At 37.1% G+C, this 18,804-nt stretch overlaps 1 protein-coding gene across 2 annotated transcripts in view; it reads right to left on the bottom strand.

Annotated features, from left to right (window-relative positions):
• The window catches only part of SYCP1 (synaptonemal complex protein 1), a gene marked incomplete at both ends in the record, with an annotated part of 153,453 nt that overhangs the window by 46,264 nt on the left and 88,385 nt on the right, over positions 1-18,804 (bottom strand). For both annotated transcript variants that reach the window (XM_082832354.1, XM_082832353.1), the window contains 2 exons: positions 17,764-17,826; positions 18,005-18,067. In XM_082832354.1, coding sequence (XP_082688480.1) covers positions 17,764-17,826; positions 18,005-18,067 — 126 coding nt within the window. The remainder of the gene's footprint in view (positions 1-17,763; positions 17,827-18,004; positions 18,068-18,804) is intronic.

The following is an 18,804-nucleotide window of genomic DNA, read 5'->3' on the forward strand; positions in this document are numbered from 1 at the left end:
AACATCAAAATAAACAAGCAACTCGATTAAAAAAAGGGCAGAAGACCTGAATAGACATTTTTCCAAAACAGACATGCAGATGGCCAACAGGCAGATGAAAAGATGCTTAACATCACTAATCATCAGGGAAATGCAAATCAAAACCACAATGAGGTGGGGAGGAGTCAAGATGGCAGAGTAGGAGGACATGGAATTCACCTCTCCCAACAAATACATCCACAAATGGAACAATTCTCACAGAGCACCTTCTAAACACTAGCAGAGGACCTTGGACACGTAAAAGGACAAGAAAGATTCCTGCATAACTCAGTAGGATGAAAGAAAGGAAAAAAAGAGGAAGTGGGATGGGACCAGTGCCCCTGGTGGGGAGCTGAAGAAGAGGAGAGGTTCCTGCACCCAGGGAAGCCCCCTCACCAGGGGGAAGATCAGCTGGGACAGAAGGGGAACTTCAGGGGCTCGAAGGAGAGTACAGCAACCAGTCTGTGGCAGGCAGGACAGAGTGAGACCTACACAGATGGTCCATGCCACAGCCCTGCATGCCACAGCCCTGCACGCCCCAGCCTGAGACATGTGTCTGCCACTGCAGGCGGGGGCTGGGTGCTGGAACATGGAGTTTGGAGAGCAGACCCAGGGAAAGGTCTGTTGTTGGCTGCGAGGAGACAGCCTGAAGGGACGGGAGTGAGGAGCTGCGCAACTGGGAACATTCGTGGAAGAAGCCTGGGGCACCATCGAAGCGAAGCATCATTGTTGAATGGCACATGAAGGGCGGGGCTGTCATTGCAGCCTCTTTCCCCACGTGCTGGCCCTTGCCTCCATGGGCATTACGAGGAGCTCCCTCCTGAGCAGACTTGCATGCCCTGGTCACCACCTCAGCTCCCCCCAACCTGTCTGGGTGGGCTCACATACCCAAATCGCTGCCCCAGCCCCCTCTCGCCAGGGCAGGCTCATGTACTCTTGGGCAACCTCAGAAGCAGACACCGGTGGGTGACCCACACGCAGATGTGGAGCTGAAACCAAAGCTGAGCCCCAGGGGTTGTGTGACTAAGGAAGAAGAGCTGAAATCTCTCCTTGAGGCTGTGCGAACCACAGATTTACACTCCTGCTGCCAGCTTTGTAAATTCAGCACCTGTGGAACATTTGAAAGGACAATGAGTGCTCCCGAAGATGAGACAGGTCTAGCTTTAGCAAGTGGAGGGTTTGTGGGCACATACACTCAGGAATTAGGCTAGGCCACAGTCTGAGCAGCCTCCATAGCTCCAACAGTGGGTCCAGGTGCACGATTACTGCAGTCCTTGGACCTGACTTCAGTAGGTCTGTGGTGGTGGCCTGGTGAAAACAACGCCAAAAAGACACCAGGGCCAATCAATTGCTGGCATATCCACAGTTAAGGTGGGTCATGAGCACTGACAACAAAAATGTAATTTGTGAGCCCACACAATGGGTAAAAGGTGACACAACAGAGCACGCTCACAGGTGAACAGTTTCAGAGGAGTAATATTTAGCGGCGTCTCTCCCAGTGGGAATGCTCCAATCCTGCCTACCTAGCACTGCAGATCAGAAATACAGCTCCAAAACAGATCTGGGGGCCTCTACTCCAAGAACTAGGGAGCAAACCCTGCCCCTGACAGGGCTGTGACAATCACACAGCAAAGGGGAGGCCTCACTCAATATCTAGTGCAGGCTCTGGTCACCACAACCTCCTATCAAGGGGATAACGGCCAGCATACACTGGGAAACAGGTGGCAGACATCCATACTAAAAAACAGCCCCCAAACCAAAAAATATTAAACACACAGAGACTACACAAGAACATTCCCACATAAAAATAGCCCTCCAACACAGTGTGAGGTTCTGGTGTCGGGAGGAAGAGCCACCCGAGCATTTGGCTTTGAAGGCCAGTGGGTCTTGAGTTCAGGAGCCCAACAGAGCTGAGGGATACAGAGACTGCATTCTTAGAGGGCACACACAGGGTCTCATATGCACGGGGACCCAGCACAAAGCAGTATCTCCATAGGAACCTGGGCTAGACCTACCTAGGGGTCTTGGGAGGTCTCCTGGGGAGGCACGGGTTGGCTGTAGCTCACTGTGGAAGCAAGGACACTGGTTGTGGAGACCTCAGGGAATATTGATAAGCATAAGCACTCCTGGAGTTTCCAATTTCAGCACCAACACCCAGCCCCACAAACAGCATGCAGGCTCCAGCACTGGAACATCTCAGGCCAAACAACCAGCAGGATAGGAATACAACCCTACCCATCAGTAGACAGGCTGCCTAAAGGAGTACTGAGCTCACAGCCACCTCATACGCTTGACACAGTCCTGCCCACCAGCCGGACAAGACCCATCTCCACCCACCAGAGGGCAGGCACCAGTCCCTCCCACCAGGAAACCTCCACAAGGCCCCAGACCAAACTCTTCCACCAAGGAGCAGATACCAGAAGCAAGAGGAACTATGATCCTGCAGCCTGCGGAAAGGAGACCACAAACACAGAAAGTTAGACATAATGAGATGACAGAGAAATATGTTTCAGATGAAGAAAAAAGATAAAAACCCACAAGAACAACTAAATGAAGAGGACATAGGCAACCTACCCAAAAAAGAATTCAGAGTAACAATACTAAAGATGATCCAAAATCTCAGAAAAAGAATGGCGGCACAGACCGAGAAGATACAAGAAATGTTTAACAAAGAGCTACAAGATTTAAAGAACAGATATGAACAATACAACAAATGAAATGAAAAATACACTAGAAGGAATCAATAGCAGAATAACTGAGGCAGAAGAATGAACAAGTGAGCTGGAATATAGAATGGTGGAAATCACTGCCACAGAACAGAATAAAGAAAAAAAGAGTTAAAAGAAATGAGGACAGTCTCAGAGACCTCTGGGACAACAATAAATGTACCAAAATTTGCATTATATGGGTCCCAGAAGGAGAAGAGAAAGAGAAAGGGCCTGAGAAAATATTTGAAGAAATTATAGTCAAAAATTTCCCTAATATTAGAAAGGAAACACTCACTCAAGGCCAGGAAGCACAGAGAGTCCCATACAGGATAAACCCAAGGAGGAACATGCCAAAACACATATTAATCAGACAGAAAAAAATTAAATACCATGAAAAAAATATTAAAAGCAACAAGGAAAAAGTGACAAATAATATACAAGGGAAAACCCATAAGGCTATCAGTTGATTTTTCAGCAGAAACTCTGTAGGCCAGAAGGGAGTGGCAGAATATATTTAAAGTGATGAAAGGGAAAGACCTACAACCAAGAATACTGTACCCAACAAGGCTCTCATTAAGATTCCAGGGAGAAATCAAAACTTTACAGATAAGCAAAAGCTAAGAGAATTCAGCACTACCAAACCAGCCTTACAAAAAATGCTAAAAGAACTTCGCTAGGTGGGGGGAAAAAAAGAGGCCACAACTAGAAACAAGAAAATCACAAATGGGAAAAGTCACTGGTAAAGGCAAACATACAGTAAAAGTAAAAATTCATCAACATACAAATATATCAAAACCAGCAACCGTGAGGAGAGTACAAAAGCAGGAAATGGGAAATGCATTTGAAATTAAGATACCAGCAACTTAAAACAACCTTGTATATATAAAGATTGCTATATCAAAACCTCATGGGAACTGCAAACAAAAAACAATAGAATCACACACAAAGAAGGAAAAGCAACCCAAACATAACACTAAAAGATAGTCATTAAATCAAAAGAGAAGAGAACAAAAGAAGAAGGGAAGAAAAATCACCTACAAAAACAAATCCAAAACAATTAAGAAAATGGCAATAAGAACATACATACCGATAATTACTTTAATTGTAAATAGATTAAATGCTCCAACCAAAAGAGGCAGACTGGCTGAAAGAATTTTAAAAAAGACCCATATATATGCTAGAAGAGACCCACTTCAGATCTATGGACACATACAGACTGAAAGTGAGTAGATGGAAAAAGGTATTCCATAAAAATGGAAATCAAAAGAAATCTGGAGTAGCAACACTCATATCAGACAAAATAGATTCTAAAGTAATGACTATTATAAGAGAAAAAGAAGGACACTACCTAATGACCAAGGGATAAACCCAAGAAGATACAACAATTGTAAATATTTATGCACCCAACATAGGAGCACCTCAATACATAAGGTAAATGCTGACAGCCATAAGAGGGGAAATCGACAGTAACCCAATGATAGTAGGGGACTTTAACACCCCACTTTCACCAATGGAGAGATCATCCAAAATGAAAATGAATAAGGCAACACAAGCTTTAAATGATACATTAAACAAGATGGACTTAATTGATATTTATATGACATTCCACCTAAAAACAACAGAATACACTTTCTTCTCAAGTGCTCATGGAACAATTCTGCAATATAGATCATATCTTGGGTCACAAATCAAGCCTTGGAAAATTTAAGAAAATTGAAATAATATCAAGTATCTTTTCCGACCACAAGGCTATGAGACTAGATATCAATTACAGGAAAAAATCTATAAAAAATACAAACACATGGAGGATAAACAATACAGTACTAAATAACCAAGAGATCACTGAAGAAATCAAAGAGGAAATAAAAAAATACCTAGAAACAAATGACAATGAAAACACGACAACCCAAAACCTATGGGATGCAGCAAAAGCAGTTCTAAGAGGGAAGTTTATAGCAATAAAATCCTACCTCAAGAAACAAGAAACATCTCAAATAAAACCTAACCTTACACCTAAAGCAATTAGAGAAAGAAGAAAGAAAAAACCCAAAGTTAGCAGAAGGAAAGAAATCGTAAAGATCGGATCAGAAATAAATGAAAAAGAAATGAAGCAAACAATAGATAAGATCAATAAAACTAAAAGCTGGTTCTTTGAGAAGATAAACAAACTTGAGAAACCATTACCAGACTCACCAAGGAAAACAGGGAGAAGACTCAAATCAACAGAATAAGAAATGAAAAAGGAGAAGTAACAACTAACACTGCAGAAATACAAAGGATCATGAGAGATTACTACAAGCAACAATATGCCAATAAAATGGACAACCTGTAAGAAATGGACATATTCTTAGAAAAGCACAACCTTCTGAGACTGAACAGGAAGAAATAAAAAATATAAACAGACCAACCACAAGGACTGAAATTGAGATTGTGATTAAAAATCTTCCAAAAAAGAGAAGCCCAGGACCAGATGGTTTCACAGGCAAATTCTATCAAACATTTATAGAAGAGCTAACACCTATCCTTCTCAAACTCTCCCAAAATATAGCAGAGGGAGGAACACTCCCAAACTCATTCTATAAAGCCACCATCACCCTGATACCAAAACCAGACAAAGATGTCATAAAAAAAGAAAACTACAGGGCAAATTCACTGATGACCATAGATGCCAAAATCCTCAACAAAATACTAGCAAACAGAAACCAACAATACTTAAAATGACCATACACCATGATCAACTAGGGTTTATCCCACGAATGCAAAGATTCCTCAATATATGCAAATCAAACAATGTGATACACCACATTAACAAATTGAAGGATAAAAACCATATGATAATCTCAATAGATGCAGAAAAAGCTTTTGACAAAATTCAGCACCAATTTATGCCAGAAAGTAGGCATAAAGGGACCCTACATCAACATAATAAAGGTCATATATGACAAACCCACAGCCAACATGGTTCTCAGTGGTGAAAAACTGAAACCATTTCCTCAAATATCAGGAAGACAAGGTTGCCCACTCTTGCCACTATTATTCAATATAGTTTTGGAAGTTTTAGCCACAGCAATCAGATAAGAAAAAGAAATAAAAGGAATACAAACTGGAAAAGAAGAAGTGAAACTGTCACTGTTTGCAGATCACATGATACTGTACATAGGGAGTCCTAAAGATGCTACCTGAAAACTACTAGAGCTAATCAATGAATTTGGTAGAGTAGAAAGATACAAAATTACTTCACAGAAATCTCTTGCATTCCTTTACACCAATGATGAAAAGTCTGAAAGAGAAATTAAGGAAACACTGACATTTACCATTGCAACAAAAAAAATAAAATACCTAGGCATAAACCTACCTAAGGAGGCAAAAGACCTGTATGTAGAAAACTACATGACACTGATGAAAGAAATTCAAGATGATACCAACAGATGGAGAGATATACTATGTTCTTGGATTAGAAGAATCAGCATTGTGAAAATGACTATACTACCCAAAGCAATCCCTATCAAACTACCAATGGCATTTTTCACAGAACTAGATGAAAAAATTGCACAATTTGTATGGAAACACAAAAGACCCCGAATAGCCAAACAATGTTGAGAAAGAAAAATGGAGCTGGAGGAATCAGGCTCCCAGATTTCAGAATATACTACAAAGCTACAGTAATGAAGACAATACGGTATGGGCACAAAAATAGAAATACAGATCAATGGAACAGGAGAGAAAGCCCAGAGACAAACCCATGCACATATGGTCAACTTATATTTGATAAAGGAGGCAAGAGTATACAATGGAGAAAAGACAGCCTCTTCAATAAGTGGTGCTGGGACAACTGGACAGCTACATGTAAAAGAATGAAATTAGAACCCTTCCTAACACCTTACACAAAATTAAACTCAAAATGGATTAAAGACCTAAATGTAAGGGCAGACAGTATAAAACTCTTAGAGTAAAACATAGGCAGAATACTCTATGACATAAATCACAGCAAGATCCATTTTGACCCACCTCCTAGAGAAATGGAAATAAAAACAAATGGGACCTAATGAAACTTAAAAGATTTTGCACAGCAAAGGAAACCATAAATATACACAAAAAGACAACACTCAGAATGGGAGAAAATATTTGCAAATGAAGCAACTGACAAAGGATTAATCTCAAAAATATACAAGCACCTCATGCAGCTCAATATCAAAAAAGCAAATAACGCAATCCAAAAATGGGCAGAAGACCTAAATAGACATTTCTCCAAAGGAGATATACAGATGGCCAACAAACACATGAAAAGATGCTCAACATCACTAATCATTAGAGAAATGTAAATCAAAATTACAATAAGGTATCACCTCACACCGGTCAGAATCGCCATCATCAAAAAATCTACAAACAATAAATGCTGGAGAGGGTGTGAAGAAAAAGGCACCCTCTTGCACTGTTGGTAGGAATGTAAATTGATACAGCCACTATGGAGAACAGTATGGAGGTTCCTTAAAAAACTAAAAATACAACTACCATATGACCCAGCAATCCCACTACTGGGCATATACCCTGAGAAAACCATAATTCAAAAAGAGTCATGTATCACAATGTTCATTGCAGCAATATTTACAATAGCCAGGACGTGGAAGCAACCTACGTGTCCATCAACAGATGAATGGATAAAGAAGATGTGGCACATATATACAGTGGAATATTACTCAGCCATAACAAGAAATGAAATTGTCCCAGAGTCTGTCATACAGAGTGAAGTAAATCAGAAAGAGAAAAATAAATACCGTATGCTAACACATAGATATGGAATCTAAAAAACAAAATGGTTCTGATGAAATAGGGGCAGGACAGGAAAAAGGACACAGACGTAGAGAATGGACTTGACAACACGTGGAGGGGGAAGGGTAAGCTGCGACGAAGTGACAGAGTAGCATTGACACATGTACACTACCAAATATAAAACAGATAGCTAGTGGGAAGCAGCTGCATGGCAGAGGAAGATCAGTTCGGTGCTTTGCAACCACCTAGAGGTGTGGGATAACAGGGAGACACATGAGTAAGAGGTTATGGGGATATACGTATGCATATAGCTGACTCACTTTGTTATACAGCACAACACTGTAAAGCAATTATACTCCAATAAAGATGTTAAAAAATGATAAAAAATTAAAGACTGTTACAAGGGATAAGGAAGAACACTACACAATGATCAAGGGAACAATACAAGAAGATATAACAATTGTAAAAATATACACACCCAACATAGGAGCACCTCAATATATAATGCAAATGCTAACAACCATAAAAGGGGAAATTGACAGTAACACAATAAAAGTGGGGGACTTTAAGACCCCACTTATACCAATGGACAGATCATCCAGATAGAAAATCAATAAGGAACCACAGGCCTTAAATGACACATTAGACCATTCGGACTTAACTGATATTTATAAAACATTCGATCCAAAAGCACCAGAATACACTTTCTTCTCAAATGCACACAAAATGTTCTCTAGGATAGATCACATCTTGGACCACAAATCAAGCCTCGGTAAATTTAAGAAATGGAAATCATATCAAGCATCTTCGCCAACCACAACGCTCTGAAATTAGAAATAAATTACAGGAGGGGCTTCCCTGGTGGTGCAGTGGTTAAGAATCCACCTGCCAGTGCAGGGGACATGGGTTTGAGCCCTGGTCCGGGAAGATCCCACATGCTGCAGAGCAACTAAGCCCGTGCACCACAACTACAGAAGCCTGTGCTCTAGAGTCCACGTACCACAACTACTGAGCCTGCACACCTAGAGCCTATGCTCTGCAACAAACAGAAGCCACCACAATGAGAAGCCCACGCACTGCAACAGAGTAGACCCTGCTCACCGAACCTAAAAGAAAGCCTGTGAGCAGCAACGAGAACCCAAAGCAGCCAAAAATAAAATAAGTAAATAAATAAATAAATAAATTTATTAAATATAAAAATAAAAGAAAGAAATTACAGGAAAAAACTGTAAAAAACACAAACACGAGGAGGCTAAACAATATGTTACTAAACAACCAATGGATCACTGAAGAAATCAAAGAGGAAATCAAAAAATACCTAGAGAAAAATGACAATGAAACATGACAATCTAAAATCTATGGGACACAGTAAAAGCAGTCCCAAGAGGAAAGTTTACAGCAATACAATATTACCTTAGGAAACAAGAAAAATATCAAATAAACAACTTAACCTTACACTTAAAGCAACTAGAGAAAGAAAAACAAACAAAGCCCAAAGTTAGTAGAAGGAAAAAACTCATAAAGATCAGAGCAGAAATAAATGAAATAGAGACAAAGAAAACAAGATCAATGAAATTAAAAGCTGGTTCCTTGAAAAGATAAACAAAATTGATAAACCTTTAGCCAGACTCATCAAGAAAAAAAGGGAAAGGGCTCAAATCAATAAAATTAGGACATTACTACAAGCAACTACACACCAATAAAATGGACAACCTAGAAGAAATGGACAAATTCTTAGAAGGGTACAATCTCCCAAGACTGAACCAGGAAGAAATAGAAAACATGAACAGACCAATCACAAGTACTGAAATTGCAACTGTGATTTTAAAATTTCCAACAAACAAAAGTCCAGAACAAGATGGCTTCACAGGCAAACTGTATCAAACATTTAGAGAAGAGTTAACACCTATTCTTCTGAAACTCTTCCAAAAAATTGCAGAGAAAGAAACACTCCTAAGCTCATTTTATGAGGCCACCAACACCCTGATACCAAAACCAGACAAAGATACCACAATAAAAGAAAACTACACATGGATGAACAGAGACACAAAAATCCTCAACAAAATACTAGCAAACCGAATCCAACAAACGATACGTTAAAAGTCACATACACCATGATCAAGTGGGATTTATCCCAGGGATGCAGGAGTTTTTAATATATGCAAATCAGTGGGACACACCACATTAACAAACTGAAGAATAAAAACCATACAATCATCTCAGTAGATGCAGGAAAAGCTTTTGACAAAATTCAACACCCATTTATGATAAAAGCTCTCCAGAAAGTTGGCATAGAGGGAACCTACCTCAACATAATAAAGGCCATATATGACAAACCCACAGAAACCGTTATTCTCAGTGGTGAAAAACTGAAAGCAGTGTATATATGTCCATGCCACTCTCTCACTTTGTCACAGCTTACCATTCCCCCTCCCCATACCCTCAAGTCCATTCTCTAGTAGGTCATAGCTAGTGGGAAGCAGCCACATAGCACAGGGAGATCAGCTCGGTGCTTTGTGACCACCTAGAGGGGTGGGATAGGGAGGGTGGGAGGGAGGGAGACACAAGAGGGAAGAGATATAGGAACATATGTATATGTATAACTGATTCACTTTGTTATAAAGCAGAAACTAACACACCACTGTAAAACAATTATACTCCAATAAAGATGTAAAAAAAAAAAAACAAAAACTGAAAGCATTTCCTCTAAGATCAGGAACAAGACAAGGATGTCCACTCTTGCCACTTTTATCCAACATAGTTTTGGAAATCCTAGCCATGGAAAACAGAGAAGAAAAAGAAATAAAGGGAATCCATATTGCAAAGGAAAAAGTAAAACTGTCACTGTTTGCAGATGCCATGATACCATACACAGAAAATCCTAAAGATGCTACCAGAAAACTACTAGAGCTCATCAATGAATTTGGCAAAGTTGCAGGATACTAAATTAATACACAGAAATGTTGCATTCCTATACACTGACAACAAAAGATGAGAAAAAGAAACTGAGGAAACAATCCCATTTACCATCGCATCAAAAAGAATACAATACCTAGGAATAAAGCTATCTAAGGAGGCAAAAGACCTGTACTCTGAAAGCTATAAGATGCTGATGAAAGAAATCAAAGATAACACAAACAGATGGAGAAATATACCATATGCTTGTATTGGAAGAATCAATGTTGTCAAAATGACTATACTACCCAAGTCAATCTACAGACTCAATGCAACCCCAGCAAATTACCAATGGCCTTTTTTACAGAAATAGAACCAAAAAAAATTTTAATTTGTATGGAAACATAAAAGACCCCAAATAGTCGAAGCAATCTTGAGAAAGAAAAATGGAGCTGGAGGAATCAGACACCCTGACTTCAGACAATACAAAGCTACAATAATCAAAACAGTATAATATTGGCACAAAAACAAAAATATAGCTCAATGCAACAGAATAGAAAGTCCAGAGATAAACTCACGCACCTATGGTGAACTGATCTATGACAAAGGAGGCAAGAATATACAATGGAGAAAAGACAGCCTCTTCAATAACCAGTGCTGGGAAAACTGGACAGCTTTATGAGAAAGAATGAAATTAGAACACTCCCTAACACCATACACAAAAATATACTAAAACTGGATTAAAGACCTAAATGTAAGGCCGGATACTATAAAACTCTTAGAGGAAAACATAGGCAGAACACTCTCTGACATAATTGTAGCAATATCTTTTTGGATCCACCTCCTAGAGTAACTAAAATAAAACAAAAATAAACAAATGGAACCTAACTAAACTTAAAAGCTTTTGCACAGCAAAGGAAGCCATAAACAAAATGGAAAGACAACCAAAAAAACAAGAAAAAATATTTGCAAGCAAAGTGACTGACAAGGGATTAATCTCCAAAATATACAAACAGCTCACACAGCCCAATATTAAAAAAACAAACAATCCAATCAAAAACTGGGCAGAAGATCTAAACAGACATTTCTCCAAAGAAGACATACAGATGGCCAAAAGCACATGAAAAGATGGTCAACATCACTTATTACTAGAGAAATGCAAATCAAAACTACCACGAGGTATCACCCCTCACCTGTCAGAATGACTATCCTCAAAGACAACAAATAACAAGCATTGATGAGGATGTGGAGAAAAGGGAACCCTCATGCACTGTCAGTAGAAATGTAAATTGGTACAGCCACTGTGGAAAACAGTATGGAAATTCCTCAGAAAATTAAAAAAGAACACTACCCTACGATGCAGCAATTCCATTTCTGGGTGCTTTTCTGAGGAAAGCAAAAACACTAATTTGAAATATATATGTACCCCTATGTTCCTTGTAGCATTATTTACAATAGTCAAGATATAGAAGAAGCAACCTAAATGTCCATCAACAGATGAACCAATAAAATTTCAACCATTCTTGTAGGTAGGGCTCACTTTCATAGGTGTGAGACCTATGTAGTCATACAATGCTCTCTGATTAGTTTCCAGCCTATTTTGAATTTTTTAAGAATATTTGAACTAGGTGCCCCACCTTTTCATTTTGCACTGAGCCCTACATATTATGTGGCTAGTCCTGCTTAGGGGTGTAGTGATATCCCATTGTGATTTTATTTTTATTTCTGTAACTAATAGTGTTAAATATTTCTTCATGAGCTAATCAGTCATGAGTATATTTCCTTTGTGAAGTGTCTATTCAAGTCTTTTGCTCACTTTTTAATTTTTATTATGATAAAATACCCATAACATAAAATTTGCCATCTTAACCTTTCTAAACCATACAGTTCATTTACATGGTTATGCAACCAATCCCCAGAACTCTTTATCTCATAAAACTGAAACTCTATACCCATTAAATAATTCCCCACTACCCACCTCGCACAGACCCTGGCAACCACCACTCTCTAGCCCATAAATTTGACAACCCTAGGTATCTCACATAAGTAGAATAATATTTGTCTTTTTGTGACTGTCTTCTTTCACTTAGCTTATGCCCTCAAGGTTTATTCATGCCGTAGCATATATCAGAATTTCCTTCTTTCTTAAGGCTGGGTAAAATTTCATTCTATGTATATACCACATATTGTTTGTCACTCATTAGTCAATGAATGTTGAGTTGCTTCTACCTTTCAGCTATTGTGAATAATGCTGCTAAAAACACGGGTGTATACATATTTCTTTCAGACCCTACTTTCAATTCTTTAGGTATATACACAGAGATGGAATTACCAGATCATATGTTAATTCAATTTTTAATTTTTGAGTAACCACCAGACTGCTTTCCATAGAAATGGTACCATTTGACATCCCACCAACAGTGTACAAGGATTCCAATTTCTCTACAATTTCACAAATATTTCTTATGTTCTTTTTTTTTTAATAGTACCCATCCTAATGGATGTGAGGTGGCATCTTATTGTGGTTTTGATTTGCATTTTCCTAATGATTAGTGATGTTGAAGATCTTTTCACGTACCTATATACCATTTATACATCTTCTGTGGAGAAATATTTATTCAAGTCCTTTGCCCATTTCCAATCCAGGTTGTTTGTAGTTGTCTTTTGCCAATTTTGAATTGGAATATTTGTATTTTAGTGTTGAGTTTTAAGAGTTCTTTATATATTCTGGATATATGTTATTTGTCAAACAAATATTTTTGTCAGTATTTTCGTCTTCTTTGTACTTTGCCTATTTTCTTTTTTTTTTTTTTTTTTCCGGTACGCGGGCCTCTCACTGTTGTGCCCTCTCCAGACGCGCAGGCTCAGCGGCCATGGCTCACGGGTCTAGCCGCTCTGCGGCATGTGGGATCTTCCCGGACCGGGGCACGAACCCATGTCCCCTGCATCGGCAGGCAGACTCTCAACCACTGCGCCACCAGGGAAGCCCGCCTATCTTCTTAATGATACCTTTTGATATGCAGATCTTTCAGATTTTGATGAAATCTAATTTATCATATTTTTATGAATATTGCTAGTTCACTTACTAGTACACTAGTGACTTTGTAGAAACCTTAGAATTTTCAGTGTAGACCATCACATCGCTTAAGAAGAAACAGTTTTACATATTGTTTTACAATCTATATAACTTTATTCCTTTTTCTTGCCTTAATGTACTAGCTAGAACCTCCAATACAATGTTGAATGGGGTAGTAAGAGCAGACACTGTTCTTGATACTAAAGAGAAAGTATTCAGTCTTTCATCATTAAGTATGATGCTAGCTCTAGGTATTTTGTAGGTATTCTGTATTAGACTGATAAAGTCTCCTTTTATACCTAGTTTTGTTGAAATTTTTTTATCAAGAATGAGTGCTGAATTTTGTCAAATGTTTCTCTGCAATCATTGAGCTGATTATATTTTTCTATTTAATCACTTGATACAGTAAATTACACTGATAGTTTCAAAATTTAAACCTAACTTAAGTTTCAAAAACCCCCACTTCTTCAATGTAATATGGTTTTAATATATTGCTAGATTATATTTACTGGTATTTTTTTAAGGGTTTTATGTCTCTATAAAGGATACTGGTCTGTAATTTTTTTTCTTGTAATATCTTTATCAGGATTTTGTATCAAAAAACTAGTTGGGAATTGTTTCCCCTCTTCTATTTTTTGAAAGAATTTGTAGAACACTGGCATTATTTCTTCCTGAAGTGTGTGTTAGAATTCACCTGAGAACTTCCAGATCAGGATTTTCTCAAGGAGATTTTTTTTTGAAATTTATTTAATTTGTTTGTATACAGCAGGTTCTTATTAGTTATCTATGTTATACATATTGGTGCATATATGTCAATCCCAATCTCTCAATTCATCCAACCACACCCCCACACACACTTCCCCTCTTGGTGTCCATACGTTTGTTCTCTACATCTGTGTCTCTATTTCTGCCCTGCAAACCGGTTCATCTGTACCATTTTTCTGGATTCCACAAATATGCGTTAATATATGATATTTGTTTTTCTCTGACTTGCTTCACTCTGTATGACAGTCTTTAGGTCCAACCACATCTCTACAAATGACCCAATTGAGTTCCTTTTTATGGATAAGTAATATTCCATTGCATATACGTACCACATCTTCTTTATCCATTCGTCTGTCAATGGGCACTTAGGTTGCTTCCATGACCTGGTTATTGTAAATAGTGCTGCAATGAACACTGGGGTGCATGTGTCTTTCTGAATTATGGTTTTCTCTGGGTATATGCCCAGTAGTGGGATTGCTGGATCACATGGTAATTCTATTTTTAGTTTTTCTAGGAACTTCCATACTGTTCTCCATAGTGGCTATATCAATTTACATTCCAACCAACAATGTAAGAGGGTTCCCTTTTCTTCACACCCTCTCCGGCATTTGTTTGTAGATTTTTTTGATGATGGCCATTCTGACCGGTGTGAGGTGATACCTCATGGTAGGTTTGATTTGCATTTCTCTAATAATTAGTGATGTTGAGCATCTTTTCCATGTGATTTGGGCCATCTGTATGTCTTCTTTGGAGAAATGTCTGTTTAGATCTTCTGCCCATTTTTTGCTTGGGTTGTTTGTTTTTTTGATATTGAGCTGCATGAACTGTTTATATATTTTGGAGATTAATCCTTTGTCTGTTGATTCGTTTGCAAATATTTTCTCCCATTCTGAGGGCTGTCTTTTTGTCTTGTTTATAGTTTCCTTTGCTGTGCAAAAGCTTTTAAGTTTCATTAGGTCCCATTTGTTTATTTTTGCTTTTATTTCCATTACTCTAGGAGGTGGGTCAAAAAGGATCTTGATGTGATTTACGTCGTAGAGTGTTCTGCCTGTTTTCCTCTAAGCGTTTTATAGTGTCCAGTCTTACATTTAGGTCTTTAATCCATTTTGAGTTTACTTTTGTGTATGGTGTTAGGGAGTGTTCTCATTTCATTCTTTTACATGTAGCTGTCCAGTTTTCCCAGCACCACTTACTGAAGAGACTGTCTTTTCCCCATTGTATATCCTTGACTCCTTTGTCATAGATTAGTTGACATAGGTGTGTGGGTTTATCTCTGGGCTTTCTATCCTGTTCCATTGATCTATATTTCTGTTTTTGTGTCAGTACTACATTGTCTTGATTACTATAGCTTGGTAGTATAGTCAGAAGTCAGGGCGTCTGATTCCTCCAACTCCAGTTTTCTTTCTCAAGATTGCTTTGGTTATTCAGGGTCTTTTGTGTCTCCATACAAATTTTAAGATTTTTTTCTTCTAGTTCTGTGAAAAATGCCATTGGTAGTTTGATAGGGATTGCACTGAATCTGTAGATTGCTTTGGGTAGCATAGTCATTTTCACAATATTGATCCTTCCAATCCAAGAACATGGTATATCTCTTCTCTAGGAGATTTTTGATGACAAATTCAATTTCCCTGATATATGGCTCTTCAGATGTACTGTTTCATCTTGTGTCAGTTTTTAGGAAGTTAGGTTTTCCAAGAAATTTGCCCATATATACAATGGAATATTACTCGGCCATAAAAAGGAATGAAATTGGGTCATTTGCAAAGACGTGGATGGACCTACAGACTGTCATACAGAGTGAAGTAAGTCAGAAAGAGAAAAACAAATATTGTATATTAACGTATATATGTGGAATCTAGAAAAAATGGTACAGATGAACTGGTTTGCAAGGCTGAAACAGAGACACAGATGTAGAGAACAAACATATGGACAGCAAGGGGGAAAAGCGGGGGTGGTGGTGGTGGTGGTGGTGGGAAGAATTGGGAGATACATATATACACTAATATGTATAAAATCGATAACTAATAAGAACCTGCTGTATAAAAAAGTTAAATTTAATTAAATTTAAAAAAAATAAATTTGCCCATTTCATCTAAGTTTCAAATTTATTGATATAATGTTGTCCATGACATTCCTTTGTTATCCTTTTAATATTTACAGTATCTATATGGTAATGTCCTATTTTATTCCTGCCTTCAGTGAATTTTACTCTCTCTCCTTTTGTAATCAACCCTGCTAGGGGCTTATCAATTTTATTAATATTTTCAAAGAATCAACTTTTGATTTCATTAATTTTTGTCTTTGTCTCTCTTATTTCTTTGATCTCTCTTTTCATTTTTATTATTTCCTTTGGTCTACTTTCCATGGGTTTCATTTGCTCACCTCTTTTCAGTATCTGGGTGAAAACCTAGGTCATTTCTCCTTTTCTAAAATAAACATTATTTATAAATTTCCCTACAAGAACTGCTTTAGTTGCATCCCACAAATTTTGGCATATTGTATTTCTATGATCGTTCCGTTTAAAATAATTTCTAATTTTCCTTGTGATTTCTTCTTTGGCCCATGAGTTACTTACTAGTATAATGCTTAATTTCCAAATATTTAGGCTTTTCCAGATATCCTATGGTTACTTATTTGTAATTTAATTCTGTTGTAGTGAGAGAATATACTCTATAAGACTTTAAAATTTTTAAATGTATGGCCCAGCATATGGTCTATCTTGGTAAACAACCTATGTGCACTTCAAAAGAATTTACAGTTGTAGCTATAATGTTCTACAAATGTCAATTAAGTCAAGGTAGTTAATAATGTTGTTCAAATTTTGTATATTCTTACCTATTTTCTTCTAGTTGCATCAATTGCTGAAAGAGGGCTATTACAACCCCCAAATATAATAATGAAATTATCTATTTCTCATTTTAGTTTTTTATGTTTTTACTTCATGTATATTGAAGCTCTGCTATTAAGAACAAACACATTCATGACTGTTATATCTTCCTGATGAACTGATACCTTTATCATTATCAAATGCCCCTTAGGATCTCTGATAATACTTCTTGTATTTCAATCTATTATATGTGTTATAAAAATTGTTATTCCAGCTTTTCTATGCTTATTGTTTGTATAGCATATGACATATCTTTTTCCATATTTTTACTTCAACTTCCTTTTATCTTTATTTAATAAAGTGTGTCTCTTGCAGGGAGCATATAGTGTGGCCTTGACTTTTTTATCCAGACTAACAATTCCAAGGCTCCACCCCAAACCTACTCAAGTTCAATTTTCAATGTATGGGTAAGGAATATGAAGACATATATATACACACACGTACATATATTCTAAGCTGCTTAGATGATTTTAACATAGATAAACCAAAGATGTGCACTCTACTACAACTAAAAGGATTGATCCCCACAATCTCAAAAGATAATGATTGAAAATAATTGCTACAATATAAATAAAGGGCTTAAAATTCCTAAATTCTCATCTATGTGTTAGTATTTTTAAAACAAAAATAAGGATTCCAAATACCTTTATCTCATAAACATTCAGTTGCTTGCTTTCTGCTGTACTTTTTTTTTTTAAGGCCTTATTCTGTTAAAAGATAAAAATAAAGGATTATGTTTAATATCAAAGTGATTCAAACTTGCACTGTTACTGACTTAGACTAAAATTACTAAAGTAAAGGAAAGCATTATTCTCTAAAACTGTAGTGAAAACATAGGTTGTTTTTTTTTTTTTAAATAGTTTTATTTTGAGAATCAGTACATACCTCCTGCTGGAGTTCTTCAATAACCTTGTTTTTATTTTCAACTTGTTTCCTTAAATTGTTACACTAAAAAATCAAGAGAAATTTAAAATATTTTATTCAATATTCCAGTCAAAATAATTTCAAACTAACAAAACTATTAGCATAGAGATCACTTCAAAAATCATGTCGTTAAATAATTCCATTAATGTCAAAAATTATGTGAACAAGTACAAATTTTAATAGATTATCTCAGTACAAATTTGAAATTCTTAAAATGTCTTAATCTACTTAAAGAACACATGAATTCAATTACTTTAAGGGAAAAGTACCTTTTACTGAATCCCATACAGAGGGCTGAATTATATAATTAATTGGATTTTGGAAAGCCAGCCAGAGGATTAACTATAATTTGTCTTCTGTCTTATTCATTATTCCCCATTTATCATTTATGAGATCTCTTTTACTTATTATATTTGGGGAAGGGGAATAATATAATACTCTATCTCCTCTATAATACTCTATCTCCTCCTAAATACATTCTAATTCCTCTTACAGAAATACCATCTAAATCATTTTTTTAATATCTCACTTTGAGGGACTATTTCACCTGGCTACACATGTAGAATTGGATTAAGAGGTACTAGCCCAAAAATATATGGAGCACCATAAATGCAGCACAGATTTCTAAAGGGTCCTAAAACATTACAGATATATAAGCTGTTCTAATTTCCTTCAAAGTAGAAAGAAAGTCCAACGGGAAAAAAATTTTAATATCCACAATTAGCACAAAATGCTGTGTTAAATATCTTTCTTGAAATACT

Source organism: Leucopleurus acutus (genome assembly GCF_964270905.1).
Source record: "Leucopleurus acutus genome assembly, chromosome: 2".
In the NCBI taxonomy this organism is placed as follows: domain Eukaryota; kingdom Metazoa; phylum Chordata; class Mammalia; order Artiodactyla; family Delphinidae; genus Leucopleurus; species Leucopleurus acutus.